Below are 15,387 nucleotides of genomic sequence, written 5' to 3'. Positions count from 1 at the left end.
ACCCCCAAACCGTTTTGTTGTATTGGTAGTTTAACTGTGGTTACAACAACATACCTTACCATCAGTATCACTCAGCTTTTTACTGCTGTGAAAAAATACCTCATCAATTGATTTCACCAGAACAGAGTTATGTGAAAAGGCAGCAACTGGCGTGACGGAAGAAATGAACGAGTGAAGGAAGAATGGCAGTGATCAAGCTTTTCCAGGAAGAACAGTCCCACCACGCTGCCATCCTAGGTGTGGGCAGTTTGGCGCTGCCTCGCATTAGGCAGTTTCCGGTTTCCTGACTGTAAAGCGTCAGGCTCCCGAGGAGGGCGGGGCCTTGGTGGGCGTGGCCTCGGCTCGACGCGGCGACGCAGGGATGGGCGGGGCTTAAGCAGAGGGGAGGGGCGGAGCCTGATGGGGAGGGCGGGGCGCGCAGCTGGTGCTGGGGAGGACGCATCACGGGGCAAAGGCGTGGGACGCGCTGGGCTGCGGCCTATGGAACAGGGGATGGTTTGGGAGGCGACACTGGCTTTAGCATTGAAGCAGCAGCGAGTGTGGGAAGTCCTCACGGGTGTGTACTAGAAGCCGCTTCAGGCGCCCCTCCCAGCAGCCCCAGCGGACCCTGGACGGGAACTGGGAAAAGACCCTGGGACCACTCCCGGGGCTGAGGGTCCTTTGGGTTTCCGGAAGGAAGTCTGCACGAACACTGTCCTTAAAAGGCTGGCAAGGAAGAGGATCCGCTCGCCCAGCCCTGCGGCAGCCACCCGGCCTCTGCCCACGCCCATCGCGCCGGGTCCCGGCGTCCGAGCATCCGGTGAGTGGGCGGCTCCCCAGCCCTGCGGTCTTTTTGTCCCCCCGGGGGGCCTGGCCGGGAGCTCTTTGAGGACCCGGCATCTTCGGAGGGAAGCTTCTCGGTCATTAACTGTTTCTTAAGGAAGAACTGAAAGTTTCTGAACTTCAGTAACGAGACTTTTTATATACCCAGTGGCAGGATGTTTTCTACACTTTCCAGAACCCATCCCTTCATCACAAGCTTGAAAAAACGCAGACCAGTTCTTCCCCCCTCCCTCCACCTTTCCTCTGTGGACAGTTGTTGGGATCTCAGATCCACTGGCCCTAGATTCCAAGATCCCTGTTCAGATGCCAAGGCTTGCATGAGATGATAGATTTGGCTTGTTTCCAAATGTGCCGGTTACAAACAATTCTGCAGGAGTACTCATTGTACTTGAAGGACTATAGTTCCTCCCTTCAAGCACATAACCTTCCCCCCAAGTTTAACATTTCTGAAACTAGGCTGCAGTTCTGCCAGCTGCTGAGCATTTGCGTGAGTGGGATGTGTCTGTCCCTGCTTGCTCCTGCCAAAACCCAGCTGTGGGGTTATTCTATCATAGAGATAGTCAAGATAACGATTTCTAGTTGTGTGGTTTTTGGGTTTTTTTTTTTTTGAAATAAGGTTAAAAGAGAGGGTTATGACACAACTGAAATGAAATGCTTATACTACAAGATTTATCTGTGTATCTGTGAGAAGTATAGTTACTATTGGGGTTTGAACTCAAGAGTCTCTGTCTTGCTTGGTTTTCTTGCTCATGTCTGGTACTCTGTCACTTAAGCTACCACACCTCCAGTCCAGCATTTTGCTAATTAATTGGAGAAGAAGTCTTGAGGACTTTTCTTCATTGGCTGGCTTTAAACGGTGATCCTCTAGGTCCCAACCTTCAGAGCAGGTAGGATTGCAGGTGTGAGCCACGGTATTCTCCCCCCTCCCTTTTTTGGGGGGGAGGGCTGATCCTTTAACTCAGGGCCTGGATTCTGTCCCTGAGCTCTTGCTCAAGACTAGCTCTCTACCACTTGAGCCACAGCAATAGAACCCAGAGCCTCATGCCTACCATCAAGCCACCTTCCCAGCCCCATGCTGTGTTCCCTTTTTGTGGATAAGTAACCTGAAGCTCAGAGACTTGCAGTGCCTAAGAGCTTTTGTGTGCAAGTGTCAGGGTTCTGACCAGGCTGTCTGATTTCAGTCTTCTTTCTAAATCCTAAGTATGTCTCAGCAGAAGGTGCCTGCATCTTTCAGGGCAGGAAGTCAAGGCAGGTTCTGCGCATGTTTGCACATCTTTGTGTGTTTGTATATCTTCATATGTGTATATCTTCATATGGGAGATAGAGCTACTTGTCCCTGCATTAATGTCAAATATTTTAGATCTTTTGTAGTCTTTTGGGGGAGAGGTTTGAACTCTGGGCCTGGACACAGTCCCTGCGCTCTTAAGCTCAAGCTAAGCATTCTATCACTTGAGCCACAGCATCACTTCTAGTTTTCTGGTGGTTAATTGGAGATAAGAGTCTCATGGACTTTCTGGGCTGGGAAGGTGGCTCAGTGGTAGAGTGCTTGCCTTGCATGCCTGAGGCCCTGGGTTCGATTCCTCAGCACTACATAAGCAAAAAGAAAAAAGCCGGAAGTGGTGCTGTGGCTCAAGTGGTAGAGCGCTAGCCTTGAGCTGAAGAGCTGGGGGACAGTGCCCAGACCCAGAGTTCAGGCCCCACGTCCGGACCCCCCCCAAAAAAAAAGAGTCTCATGGACTTTCTTGTCTGGGTTGGCTTTGAACAGTGATCCTCAAATCTCAGCCTCTTGAGTAGCTAGGATTACAGAGGTGAGCCACCAGCACCCAGCTTCTTTTGCAGTCTTAAACATTTCTGGGTTTAGGACTGTATTGCAGATGCCTCTGGATCCCTCCCTTCTCCCTAGCTTTTTGCTCTAAAAGAATATGAGAAGTAGTTACTCAAACCCACTAATCTTGCTGCCTCCAGTATCCATTTTCCAGAGTTGTAAAGCCACACCAGCCTCAAGGAGGTTCCAGCTTTACACTGCAGGGATACATCAAAATTCCAAAGTCTTGAAAGCCAGAGGTTCCAGTAATTTCTTCACCACAAAGGAGTATTCCCAATCAAGTAGGCATCATCATGCCACAGCAATTCCTGATCTCCCTGCCCACTGAGGTCAACACCTGGGTGAAATTGCACCATCCAAAGAAGGCCAAGGAGGAGGTGTCCCTGTGGGAGGATGTGACCAAATTGTTTGAAGGAGAAGGTAAGAACAGATGAATGGAGGTCCCATTTGTATGAAAGTATATACTTCATTGGGGTGGTCTTTTGGGGAGAAAATGAGTGGGGAATGTCTTCATGGGGTTCATGCTTGTGTCTTTGGGGAAGAGAGTAGGTATAAAAGGAGATAATGGGCTCTCAGCTCTGGCTCCTTGTATCATGTGCCCTATGCTGCTCCCATCAGCACCTGTAACACCCAATAGGAAGGCAGAGCACTGTTCCCACAGTGGCTCCTGAGCATGGGAATGTGATTCTGGCAGAGGTATCAAAGGTTTCTGTCTGCTTAAGTCTCAGAGTCTTCTGCACAGGTTCTGGTCATTTTAATCCTAGGCCAATATTTTTCTTCACAAGCATCAGGTTTTTTGTATTTTGTTTTGGGTCCGTTTGTGGGGCCTGAACTCTGGGCTTGGGCGCTGTCCCTCAGCTCTTCAGCTCAAGGCTAGCACTCTACCACTTGAGCCACAGCCCCACTTCCGGCTTTTTTCTTTTTGCTTATGTGGTGCTGAGGAATCGAACCCAGGGCCTCAGGCTTGCAAGGCAAGCGCTCTACCACTGAGCCACCATCCCAGCCCACAAGCATCAGTTTTTGGTTTTCATCTTCCTCTGAGAATCAGGAATGACACACTTGACTGCTCTCATTTTTCCTTAACTCTGTGGACTATTTAGTAGTCAGTTCAGGAGTAAAAAAACACAGGAATTCATGGGTATCATGTGATATTTCCATTATGTTCTTTATACTTTATATTCTGCTAAGTCTTCTTTCTTTCTTTTCTTTTTGTCAGTCATGGGGATTGAACTCAGTGCCTGGGCACTGTCTCTGAATTTTTTTGCTCAAGACTAGTGTTCTACCCTTTTGAGCCACAGCATCATTTCTAGTTTTCTGGTAGTTAATTGGCGATAAGAATCTCATGGATGGGCTGGGAAGGTGGCTCAGTGGTAGAGCGCTTGCCTTGAATGCATGAGGTCCTGGTTTTGATTCCTCAGCACCACATAAGCAAAAAGAAAAAAGCCAGAAGTGGCGCTGTGGCTCAAGTGGCAGAGTGCTAGCCTTGAGCTGAAGAGCTGAGGGACAGAGTTCAGGCTCCACGACCGGACCAAAAAAAAAAAAAAAAAGAATCTCATAGACTTTCCTCCCCAGGCTAGTTTAAAACCCTGATCCTCAGATCTCAGTCTCCTGAGTAGCTAGGATTATAGGCATGAGTCACTAGTGTCTTACAGTCTACCATTAATTTTATTGTGTTCTAGACCTATCAGGTAGGGACTTGGCTAAGCAGCTGAAAAGAGGAATAAAATGAATAATTATCTCTAATACTTATTAGCTGACAAGGTAGTCACATTCCCAGATTACAATAATAGAAGATGGCTTAAGAAAAGTTCTTTTGGAATTCAAGGTCTTCGTCTTTTTTTTTTTTTTTGGGTCCGGTTGTGGGGCCTGAACTCTGGGCCTGGACGCTGTCCCTCAGCTCTTCAGCTCAAGGCTCTACCACTTGAGCCACAGCGCCACTTCCAGCTTTTTTCTTTTTGCTTATGTGGTGCTGAGGAATCGAACCCAGGGTCTCAGGCATGCAAGGCAAGCGCTCTACCACCTTCCCAGCCCTCAAATTATTTTAGTCTTAAGGGAGAATTAAAAATTGGTACAGGTAGTATCCATATATACAGGATGGCAGTTTGGATGTTGCAGAATCTATGGTGAACTGTTCAGATTTGTCTTTCTTAGCTGGGAACCTCTGAGGGTTTTCATTTATTTATTTTTTTGGGTCCGGTCGTGGGGCTTGAACTCTGGGTCTGGGTACTCTTCCTCAGCTCTTCAGCTCAAGGCTAGTGCTCTACTACTTGAGCCACAATGCCACTTCTGGCTTTTCTCTTTTTGCTTATGTGGTGCTGAGGAATTGAACCCAGGGCCTCAGGCATGCAAGGCAAGCGCTCTACAACTGAACCACCTTCCCAGCCCCCCTCTGAGGGTTTTTTTTTTTTTTTTTTTTGGGGTCCAGTCGTGGGCCTGAACTCTGGGCCTGGGCGCTGTCCCTCAGCTCTTCAACTCAAGGCTAGCACTCTAACACTTGAGCCACAGCACCACTTCCGGCTTTTTTCTTTTTGTTTATGTGGTGCTGAGGAATCGAACCCAGGGCCTCATGCATGCAAGGCAAGCACTCTTACCACTGAGCCATCTTCCCAGCCCCCCCCTCTGAGGGTTTTTGAACAAAGAAATGGCTGATAGATTTGTGCTTTGGGGCCAACACTGGCCTTTGGGATATATTAATATCCAAATGAGGACCTCTTCCTTAATTAGGCTTGAAGCTGCTGAGTCTAAATGCCCTTCTCTGCCAGTATTGAGGAGAAGCACCAGTCAGTGCATCCCCAGGCAAGGTTTTTTGTTTGTTTGTTTTTGTCAGTTGTTCAGTGCCTAAGCACTGTCCCTTGAGCTCTTTTTTTTTTTTTGTCGGACGTGGGGCCTGAACTCTGAGCTTGAGCGCTGTCCCTCAGCTCTTCAGCTCAAGACTAACGCTCTACCACGGGAGCCATGGTGCCACTTCCAGCTTTTTCTGCTTACGTGGTGCTGAGGAATTAAACCCAGGGCCTCATGCATGCAAGGCAAGCATTCTACCACTGAGCCACCTTCCCAGCCCCTCCCTGAGCTCTTTTACTCAAGGCTAGCACTCTAATATTTTGAGCCACAGCACCACTTCGAGTTTTCTGATGGTTAGTTGTAGAATAAGAGTCTCACAGACTTTCCTGCCTGGGCTGGCTTTGAATCACCATCCTTGGATTGTAGCCTCCTGAGTAGCTAGGATTACAGGCATGAACCACCAGCGCCTGTCAGGCAGTTAGGTTTTCTATCTAGGAGTTTTAAGGAGATGAAAGCCTATGGTTCTTTTCTTTCCCCAGCTCTGCTCTCTCAGGATGTTGATGACAACCAGGGAGAAAGATTAGTGACTAAAGTGAGTCCTGAATTCCTAGCAACAAAATCACAGGTGAGTTGGAGTTGCCTGTCATTTTGTCGTCATGGTTTTTTTTTTTTTTTTTTTGGGGGGGGGGTCTGGTCGTGGGGCCTGAACTCTGGGCCTGGGTGCTGTCCCTCAGCTCTTCAGCTCAAGGCTAGCGCTCTACCACTTGAGCCACAGCGCCACTTCCGGCTTTTTTCTTTATGCTTATGTGGTGCTGAGAAATCGAACCCAGGGCCTCATGCATGCAAGGCAAGTGCTCTACCACTGAGCCACCTTCCCAGCCCCTGTCATCATGGTTTTTAAAGATATAACTCGTCTGTTTAGGGAGGTGGTGGCAGTTTCCTTGTTCATAGCAGCCGTGTCTGTGTAATTCTTATTTCTTACTAACATATAGAACTAACATTGTGCTCATTTTTGTAGAGGAAAAAAAAGTAACTGATACCTAAAAAACAATAAACACTACTTGGAATCTAAGATAAATGTCAGTATAATATTTAAAGCAAATGAGTGAGAATTAAGTTCTGAGTTTTTTGTTTTTTTTTTTTTTTCTTTTGGGAGAGGGGGTCATAGGGCTTGAACTCTGGGTCTGGGCGCTGTCCCTCAGCTCTTCAGCTCAAGGCTAGTGATCTACCACTTGAGCCACAGTGCCACTTCCAGTTTTCTGGTGGCTAATTGGAGATGTCTCACAGACTTTCTTACGTGGGCTGGCTTTGAACCGTGACCCTCAGATCTCAGCCTCCTGAGTAGCAAGGATTACAGGAGTGAGCCACTGGTGCCTGGCTCTGAAACTCTTAATGATAAGTGCACATCTTTGTGGAATTTAAGAGGGGACCCTGGGTAGCAATAAGAATCCCGTGGAAATGTGAGTAGGGAAGAAATGGTCCAGCCACACAGAACACATGCCTTTGACAGGTAGGCAAAGAACAGGAGAAGCAGGATAGCAGTTAAGACAGCATGATAGAAGTGGAGTCTTCAATGCTTCTGACAGAAATACGGGTGAAATATAAGGGAATTCTAGAATAAGCATGAAGGAAAGATTCAAGCAACAGATGTTATTGGTGACAAGAGTTTGAAAAGAACTTCATATCTGAAATTCAGTGGTATAGGATTTGATTTGTCTGTCCACTATTCTAGAGTGAGTTGGGTTTGTTTGTTGGGTTTTTGCTTTTCTCTGACAATCTTAGTTTCTTAACTAAGAAATTTAAATCCAGGCCTGAATGTGCAGCTTAAAAGGTAGACTCCTGCCTAGCAAGTGCAAGATTCCAAGCTTCCAGTATTCCATGGCCTTTTGTACCCTTAAAAAAAAAAGTTTAGATGTAAATATCTGCCTTGTAGGATTGAAAAACATTCCAGAATTATTTATGACAATATTAAAGAAGTATTAAAGAATTGTATCCACATTCCACACATACATCTAGAATCCCTTCTTGACACTTTAAAAACTGTGGGTTTTTTTTGTTGGTGATGCTGGGGTTTTTTTGGGTTTTTTTTTTGGTCTACTCAAGACTTCACACTTGGAAGGCAGGCACTCTACCAGTGATTCAGTCACCTGTGTATCTGCTATTATTGATCTTTATTTTCTTGTTTATAGGTGATATTTTCTTCACATGCTTAATAATGTTTACTGTAATGCAGATATATATAAAAGAACAATGGAATATGAAGTGTGTCTGTGTGTCTAGGTAGTCTATTTTGTTTTGCATTATTTCCAAGAGATTGCAAGCCCTTTCCTCTGTTTGGTGGTGAAGATGAAGGGCTAATAAGCCATATTCCTCCTCCTAGGACACTCTGATTATAGCTGAACTCTGGCTGTGACAGTTGAATTTGCTTCTCATTCATCTACACTGCCCAAGCTTGCTAGCACCACTGAGTAGCTAATCTTTTTTTTAAAAAAAATCTCTTCAGTATTTGATCTAGGAAAGGACTGGACTATATTTCTAGGTTTGTTTATCTTGAATCAAATCCAGCTTAGTCCCAGAATTCAAGCTCAGCAATGCATAAAAGTGTTTGTGACAGTGTCAGGACCAAACACTGTTTTCCTGTCCCACCACTCAGCTTCCAGCAACTCTGATCTCATCTCTCTCTACTCTCCCCTTTCCTAGTCTGCTTCAATCTATGCTGTCCACCTTCTTGTTTCTCAAACAAGCTAAGGATGTTCTCAGTTGCCTGGAATGCTTTTCTCCTATTTCTACCTAGCTCTCCCTTACTAAATCCATGCCTCTGCCAAACATCACCCTTTCAGGGCATACTGCTTTCCACAAGTACCACGTAAAAAATCATCTCTAGGCTGGAAATGTGGCTTAGTGGTAGAGTGTTTGCCTAGCATGCATGAAACCCTGAGTTGGATTCCTCAGTACCACATAAACAGAAGTGATGCTGTGGCTCAAGTGGTAGAGTGCTAGCCTTGAGCACAGAGAGGCTCAGAGACAGTGCCCAGGCCCTGAGCTCAAGCCCTAGTACTGGCCAAAAAAAAAAAAAAAAAAAAATCATCCCTATCCTCACTGGCTTTCTCAATATGCCTTACCATGTTGAGTTCTTCAGGTGAAATGTATGAGCATCTATGCTAATATTTAATTTTTTTGGGGGGGGGGGGTTGTGGGGCTTGACCCCTGGGCCTGTGCACTGTCCCTGAGCTCTAAATTTAGCTCAAGGTAAGCACTCTACCACTTTGAGCAACAGTCCCAATTCCATTTTTCTGGTGGTTAATTGGGAGATAAGAGTCTCAGACTTTCCTGCCCAGGCTGGCTTTGAACTGCGATCCTCAGATCTCAGCCTCCTCAGTAGCTAGGATTATAGGTGTGGGCCAACGGCGCCTGGCACTAATATTTAATTTTTGTGTGTGTGCCAGTACTGGGTCTTGAACACAGGGCCTGGGTGCTGTCCCTTGTTTTTTTGCTCAAGGCTAGCATTGTGCTACTTCACATACACCTCTACTTCTAGATTTTTTTTGCCTGTCCTGTGTCTTGAAATCAGGGTCTGGGCATAGTTCCTGAGCTTCTTTTTGCTCAAGGCTAGCACTCTACCACTTGAGCCACAGCATCACTTCTGGCTTTTTCTGTTTATGTGATACTGAGGAATCAAACCCAGGGTGTCATATATGCTAGGCAAGCACTCTACCACTAAGCCATATTCCCAGCCATACTTCCAGATTTTTAATTTTTTTTTTTAAGTTTTGCTGGTTAGTTGGAGATAAGAGTCTCACAGACTTTTCTAACTGGGCTGCCTTTGAACTTTGGTCTTTAGATCTCAGCCTCCTGAGTAGCTAGGATTATAGGCATAATCACTGGCAGTCTCCAGAGAATCTCTAGACTGATCCAGAGGAGTCTCCTGGTAAAACTAGTTTGGAATCTCTCAGAACTTAGAATATGGTCAGAATTCTTTGGACTTTAATAAATTTGATTTTCTAGGAACTGTTGACCTTCAAGGACATATCTGTAGACTTCACTCAGGAAGAATGGGGACAACTGGTCCCTACTTACCGAAATCTATACCGAGAGGTGATGCTAGAGAACTACAGGAACCTGGTGTCTGTAGGTAAGAGTGGGCCAGCCATGCTTCCAGAAGCATCTATTATAGGAGAGTCACTATTTTTAAATTATGATGTGGGGTCAGTGAAACTTGGCCTTGTTCTGTATTGTAAATGTCTTATTCCTTTGAAACACAAACCAGGCCAAATTTGATTCACCTTTCTTGGGGAACAGCTTTTCTTCCTACAACTAAACTTTTACAAAAGTAGAAGATAGAACTAAATTCAGAAATGGTTTGTCAGTATAAACATTCATCCCCTTTTTTTAAATACCTTTAGCAGGATATCAGCTTTCCAAGCCCAGTATAATTTCCCAGTTGGAGAAAGGAGAAGAGCCATGGATGAGAGTGAATGAAGGCCCAGGAGATCCCATTTTAGGTGAGACCAGGCAGATGATACATGGGCTGGAGTACTCAGGATCTACTCAGCTCTGGGGAGGCGCAGCTATTGTATAATACCTGCATTAAATCTCATTCCAAGTTGAGTGACCGTAGCTTACGCCTGTAATACTAGCTACTTAGGAGGCTGAGATCTGAGGATTGCAGTTAGAAGCCAGCCTGGGCAGGAAAGTCCATGAGACTCTTATATCCAATAAACTACTCAGAAAAAGCCAAAAGTGGTGTGGCTCGCTCGCCTTGAACTGAAGAGCTGAGGGACAGCGTGCAGGCCCATTGTTCAAGCCCCACAACCAACAATAACAACAAAAAATTGTTTAAATGCTGATCATTCTGGCTTGATCAGAAAAGAAATCTTACAAGGCTTGGCATGGTTGTACATGCCTGTGAACCCAGCACTCTGCAGATTCAGGCAGAAGGATTGCAAGTTTGACACAAGCTTGGGCTACATAGTGAGATGGTGTCTCAAAAAAAAAAAAAGGGAAAGCAGTCTTAAAACCAGGCATAGTGGTGTGTGCATGTAATTTCAAAGGTCAGGAGGCTGAAGTAGGGGGATAAGGGGATAAGACTGGGCATAAACTTGAGACCCCATCTCAATAACTGGATACTGTGGGGATACACTTGTAATCCTAGCTACATGGCATAAATAGTAGTATAAATAGTATAAATAGGATCATGGTCCAGGCCAGCTAGGGCATATATTAAGGTCCTATATGAAGGGACAAAAGAATGGGAACATGCCTTAAGAGAGTGTTTGCCTACAAAGCACAATTTTTCCCCATGCACAAAAATGTTTTAAAAGAAGTTATAACTTCCATGAAGCTATATCTTCCACTTGAAATGTAAGGTGCAATGAATTATCAAGTATTAAAACTGGTTAATAGTTAGGCAGTGACAGTGGCTCATGCCTGTAATCTTAGCTAATCAGAAGGCTGAGATCTGGAAGATCATGGTTTGAAGCTATCCATATCCAGGGCAGAAAAGTCCATGAGACTCCCATCTCCTGAATAATCAGCAAAAACCTTAGCTGGAGGCATGAATCAAAGGTACAACTTTTAGCTGAGTAAGCAGGTCAAGCAAATGCAAGCTCCTGAGTTTGAATTATGATACAGGCAAAAAAAAAAAAAAAAAAAAAAAAAGTACATTAAAAAAAAAAACAGCTAATGCTTAAAGGAGATTTACCCACCAGTGCCAGTGGCTTATGCCACTGCTTAGCAGGCTAAGATCTAAGGATCATGGTTTGAAGCCAAGCTGGGCAGGAAAGTCTGTGAAATTCTTATATCCAATTAACCACCAAAAAAAAAAAAAAAAGCCAGAAGTGGGGCTGTGGCTCGATGCCAGCCTTGAACAAAAAAAACTCAAGGAAGCCAGGCACCAGTGGCTCACTACTGTAATCCTAGCTACTCAGGAGGCTGAGAACTGAGGATCAAGGTTCAAAGCCAGCACAGGCATGAAAGTCCATGAGATTCTTATTTCCAATAAACCACTCAGAAAACTGGAAGTAGTATTGTGGCTCAAGTGGTAGAGCTAGCCTTGAGCTGAAGAGCTGAGGGACAGCGCCCAGGCCCAGAATTCAAGCCCCACAACCAACAACAACAACAAAAACAGCTCAGGAATAGTTCCTAGGCCCTGAGTTCAGGCCCCAGGAACAACACATCCGCACACACACACTTTTCCTAGCAACACTAGCAATTATAATAGGGTAGGTTACCATTTTATAAATTATGTTTGCATGTATATATTAATAATTATAGGAAGAAGCACTAAATATAGATACACACCAATACGAATTTGAATAAAAGATAGCTTAAGGACTGGGAAGGTGGCTCAGTGGTATAGCTCTTGCCTTGCATGCATGAGGCCCTGGGTTTGATTCCTCAGCACCACATAAGCAAAAAGAAAAAAGCCGGAAGTGGCCCTGTGGCTCAAGTGGTAGAGTGCTAGCCTTGAGCTGAAGAGCTGAGTGACAGCGTCCAGGCCCAGAGTTCAGGCCCCATGACTGGACCCCCCCCCCCCAAAAAAAAAAGAAGAAGCAGCAGCTCAGGGACAGTGCCCAGACCCTAAGTTCAAGCCCCAGGACTGGTCAAAAATAAAAAATAAAAAAGATAGCTTAATGTTCTTAGGTCAAATACTCCTTTTTGAATTTCTGAGGTTGTGTTCCAAAAGCAATTGTCAACTAAAAGATATAGCACTAAAATAGCATTCTTAGTGTTATTAGAAGAAGCAAGTCTCAAAGATTCAGGTTTCACTATATGTATAACAAAACAATGCATTTAACCTGTTCACTGTCTATATTTCATATTACCTCTCCAGACAGTACAACCATATTTAAATACAGAGAAAATCTCATGTACTGATCTCTGTAATTTTCTGTTCTGTAACTACTATAGCAGTTGATTTTTTTCAAAGCATAACTAATATGAGTTATCTGGAGTTTTTCATTTCTTTCAGACTTGAAGAATAAAACAGAAACCAGTGAGTCAACTGCAAAGAATGACATTTCCCAAGAACAGCTGTATCATGACACGGTGGGAAGATTCATAAGGGATGACATCATTTATTCCACACTGAACAAAGTCTCCAGATATGATGCCTTAGAAAGACACCAGGAAACCTGTGGAGAGAGACAAGTTATTTTGAACCACAAAAAGACAGGCCAAGTAGCTAAAAAATGTAGGGGAAATACTGTGAGTTCAAAAGTGACTTTAGAACAGAAGCATCATAAATTCAATCCACCTAGAAAGAGGAACAAATGCAAAATAAATTTAATTAATCATCCAATAAGTTGCCTGAGAACAAAAATCTATGAATGTAATATATGTGAAAAAATGTTCAAACAGCCCATTCATCTTACTGAGCACATGAGAATTCATACTGGTGAGAAACCTTTCAGATGTAAGGAATGTGGAAGAGCCTTTAGTCAGAGTGCATCTCTTAATACACACCAGCGAATTCACACTGGTGAGAAACCCTTTGAATGTGAGGAATGTGGCAAAGCCTTTGGACACCGCTCATCACTCAATCAGCATCACAGAACTCACACTGGGGAGAAACCTTTTGCCTGTGACAAATGTCAGAAAGCGTTCAGCCAGAACATTAGCTTGATCCAACATTTAAGGACTCATTCTGGAGAGAAGCCCTTTACGTGCAATGAATGTGGGAAAACTTTCCGGCAGATTCGACACCTTAGCGAACATGTAAGAATTCACACTGGGGAGAAGCCCTATGCATGCAATGCATGCCGTAAAACCTTTAGTCACAGAGCTTATCTAACGCACCATCAGAGAATCCACACTGGAGAAAGACCCTACAAATGTAAAGAATGTGGGAAAGCCTTTAGGCAGAGAATACACCTTAGCAACCATAAAACCGTTCATACAGGAGTGAAAGCATATGAATGCAACCGCTGTGGAAAAGCCTACAGGCATGATTCATCCTTTAAAAAGCATCAGAGGCACCATTCTGGAGAAAAACCTTATGAATGCAATGAATGTGGAAAATCCTTCAGCTATAATTCATCACTAAGTCGACACCAAAAAATACACAGGAGGAATGCCTTCAGAAATAATCTTTAAAAAAAACAAACACTGACATGGGAACAAAAGCCAAGTTTTTTTTGTTTTTGGGTCAGTGGTGAGGCCTGAACTCTGGGCCTGGGTGCTGTTCCTCAGGTCAAGGCTAGTGCTCTATCACTTGAGCCACAGCGCCACTTCTGGCTCTTTTGCTTATGTGGTGCTGAGGAATCAAATCCAGAGCCCCATGCATGCAAGACAAGCACTCTACCACTGAGCCACTTTCCCAGCCCCTAAATAGTCAACTCTTAAATCAGTGATTCTAAGCTTTAAGATCTGAGGTCTCAAAACCATTTGAGAAAGTGACATAATGATGGCAACTTTTATTTTTGCCTGATGTGTAAATAAGCACTATATTGATAATGATTGTCAACTATACTTCTATACAAAATACTTAAGGATAAAATCTGGTTTTTGGAGTTAAATAAATTCATCATTATGAAAAACAATATAATTTTTTTGATTTCATGGTTATTTAATTTCTCATGGGCAGTTACTTACCAAATAATTTTTGTGCACTCTTGTAGATTTTTCTGTTTACATCCACAAGAATGCCAGTGGTTTTTAAGCAGAAATGGAAGTACAAGAATATCTGCATATTACTTTCAGGTTTTTAATTGTTATTAATGAAGGTGATGTACAGAGGGGTTACATAAGTTAAAGAGTACATTTTTTTTTTTTTGGCCAGTCCTGGGGCTTGAACTCCTGAACACTGTCCCTGAGCCTCTCTGTGCGCAAGGCTAGCACTCTACCACTTGAGGCTCAGTGCCACTTCCAGCTTTTTCTGTTTATGTGGTACTGAGGAATTGAACCCAGGCCTTCATGCATGTTAGGCAAGTAATCTACCACTAAGCCACATTCCCAGCCCAAGAGTACATTTCTTTAATATGGTAATGACATTCTACACAAATTTTTTTTTCTTTGGGTCCGGTCATGGGGCCTGAACTCTGGGCCTGGGCACTGTCCCTTAGCTCTTCAGCTCAAGGCTAGCATTCTACCACTTGAGCCACAGCGCCACTTCCGGCTTTTTTCTTTTTGCTTATATGGGGCTGAGGAATCGAACCCAGGGCCTCAGGCATGCAAGACAAGCGTTCTACCACTGAGCCACCTTCCCAGCCCCATTCTACACATTTCTATGTGAGTAATGCATAGTTGATTCCCAGATTTGGAATTCCTGTGCTAGTGCGTATGTACTTGTACTAGCAAACTGATGATAGCCACTGGACCACTTTTCCACCAAGAAGTTACAAAACTGTAGAAGCTGAAGCATATCCTAGGTCAGCAGTCTTGTCAGCTATCAAAGAAGCATCAGGTGTGGTGATGTATGCCTGTAATCACAGGCTGAGGCAGGAGGGCTGCCAAGTTTAATCAAGACCAGATCACTCTCAAAAACAACTTGCTTAACAACAACAACAAAGAGGAACAGCAATATCTTAACCTCAGCAAGACAGCCTTGAAGTTCTAGCTGACCCAAATCCCCCATATATAGTAGTACTCTCAATTGCAGAAGCCACAAAGAAATACGCATATTCTTGAAGAGTAGTCAAGCCCACCCAGTCTTATCTGGAGAAGGAAGGGAAGCCTTTATGTCAACTGCTCCGTTTCCTGACTTGAGATTGGGACTGATGGATGAGACTCACTTTAAGGCCACTGACCTACTTAGAGAATATAATCTTGGCTGCAAACCTTTTAATAGGAATGGAGAATTATAATCTTAATGACAGGGTATACAAGGAATAATTGACCATTTATAGCATTTTACAAGATATTACTGTTAGGCTAACAAAAGAGGGGTACACATTCCTACTTAATAGGCATTTATTAGCATTAATTAGTTAACATTATTTGTGAAAGCTGAGCACTGTTAG

At 44.1% G+C, this 15,387-nt stretch overlaps 1 protein-coding gene across 3 annotated transcripts; it reads left to right on the top strand.

The window, feature by feature from the left end:
* The first annotated feature begins 464 nt into the window (after positions 1-464).
* On the top strand, positions 465-13,890 carry LOC138803472 (zinc finger protein 69 homolog). Of its 3 annotated transcripts, none has more exons than XM_069987548.1 (6): positions 465-799; positions 2,788-3,067; positions 5,968-6,053; positions 9,434-9,560; positions 9,835-9,930; positions 12,399-13,890. In XM_069987548.1, the coding sequence occupies exons 2-6, from the start codon at positions 2,941-2,943 to the stop codon at positions 13,520-13,522; spliced, it is 1,560 nt and encodes a 519-aa protein (XP_069843649.1). In that variant the 5' UTR covers positions 465-799; positions 2,788-2,940; the 3' UTR covers positions 13,523-13,890. The 3 variants fall into 3 exon arrangements, with proteins under 3 accessions (XP_069843649.1, XP_069843648.1, XP_069843650.1); XM_069987547.1 differs by having other exon boundaries at positions 9,832-9,930; positions 12,399-13,889; XM_069987549.1 differs by lacking the exon at positions 9,835-9,930 and having other exon boundaries at positions 12,399-13,889.
* The last annotated feature ends 1,497 nt before the right edge of the window (positions 13,891-15,387 follow it).

This window comes from Dipodomys merriami, unplaced genomic scaffold, assembly GCF_024711535.1.
Source record: "Dipodomys merriami isolate MVZ:Mamm:240054 unplaced genomic scaffold, mDipMer1.0.p SCAF_34, whole genome shotgun sequence".
Taxonomy (NCBI): Eukaryota; Metazoa; Chordata; class Mammalia; order Rodentia; family Heteromyidae; genus Dipodomys; species Dipodomys merriami.
The sequence above is the reverse complement of the archived record's forward strand: the minus strand, read 5'-3'. Positions and strand labels throughout refer to the sequence as shown.

Coding starts and splice junctions, on each gene's coding strand:
- LOC138803472 (XM_069987547.1), top strand. CDS start 2,941: ATGCCACAGCAATTCCTGATCTCCCTGCCCACTGAGGTCAACACCTGG. Junction 6,054..9,433: donor TCCTAGCAACAAAATCACAG/GTGAGTTGGAGT, acceptor TTGATTTTCTAG/GAACTGTTGACCTTCAAGGA. Junction 9,561..9,831: donor CAGGAACCTGGTGTCTGTAG/GTAAGAGTGGGC, acceptor AAATACCTTTAG/CAGGATATCAGCTTTCCAAG.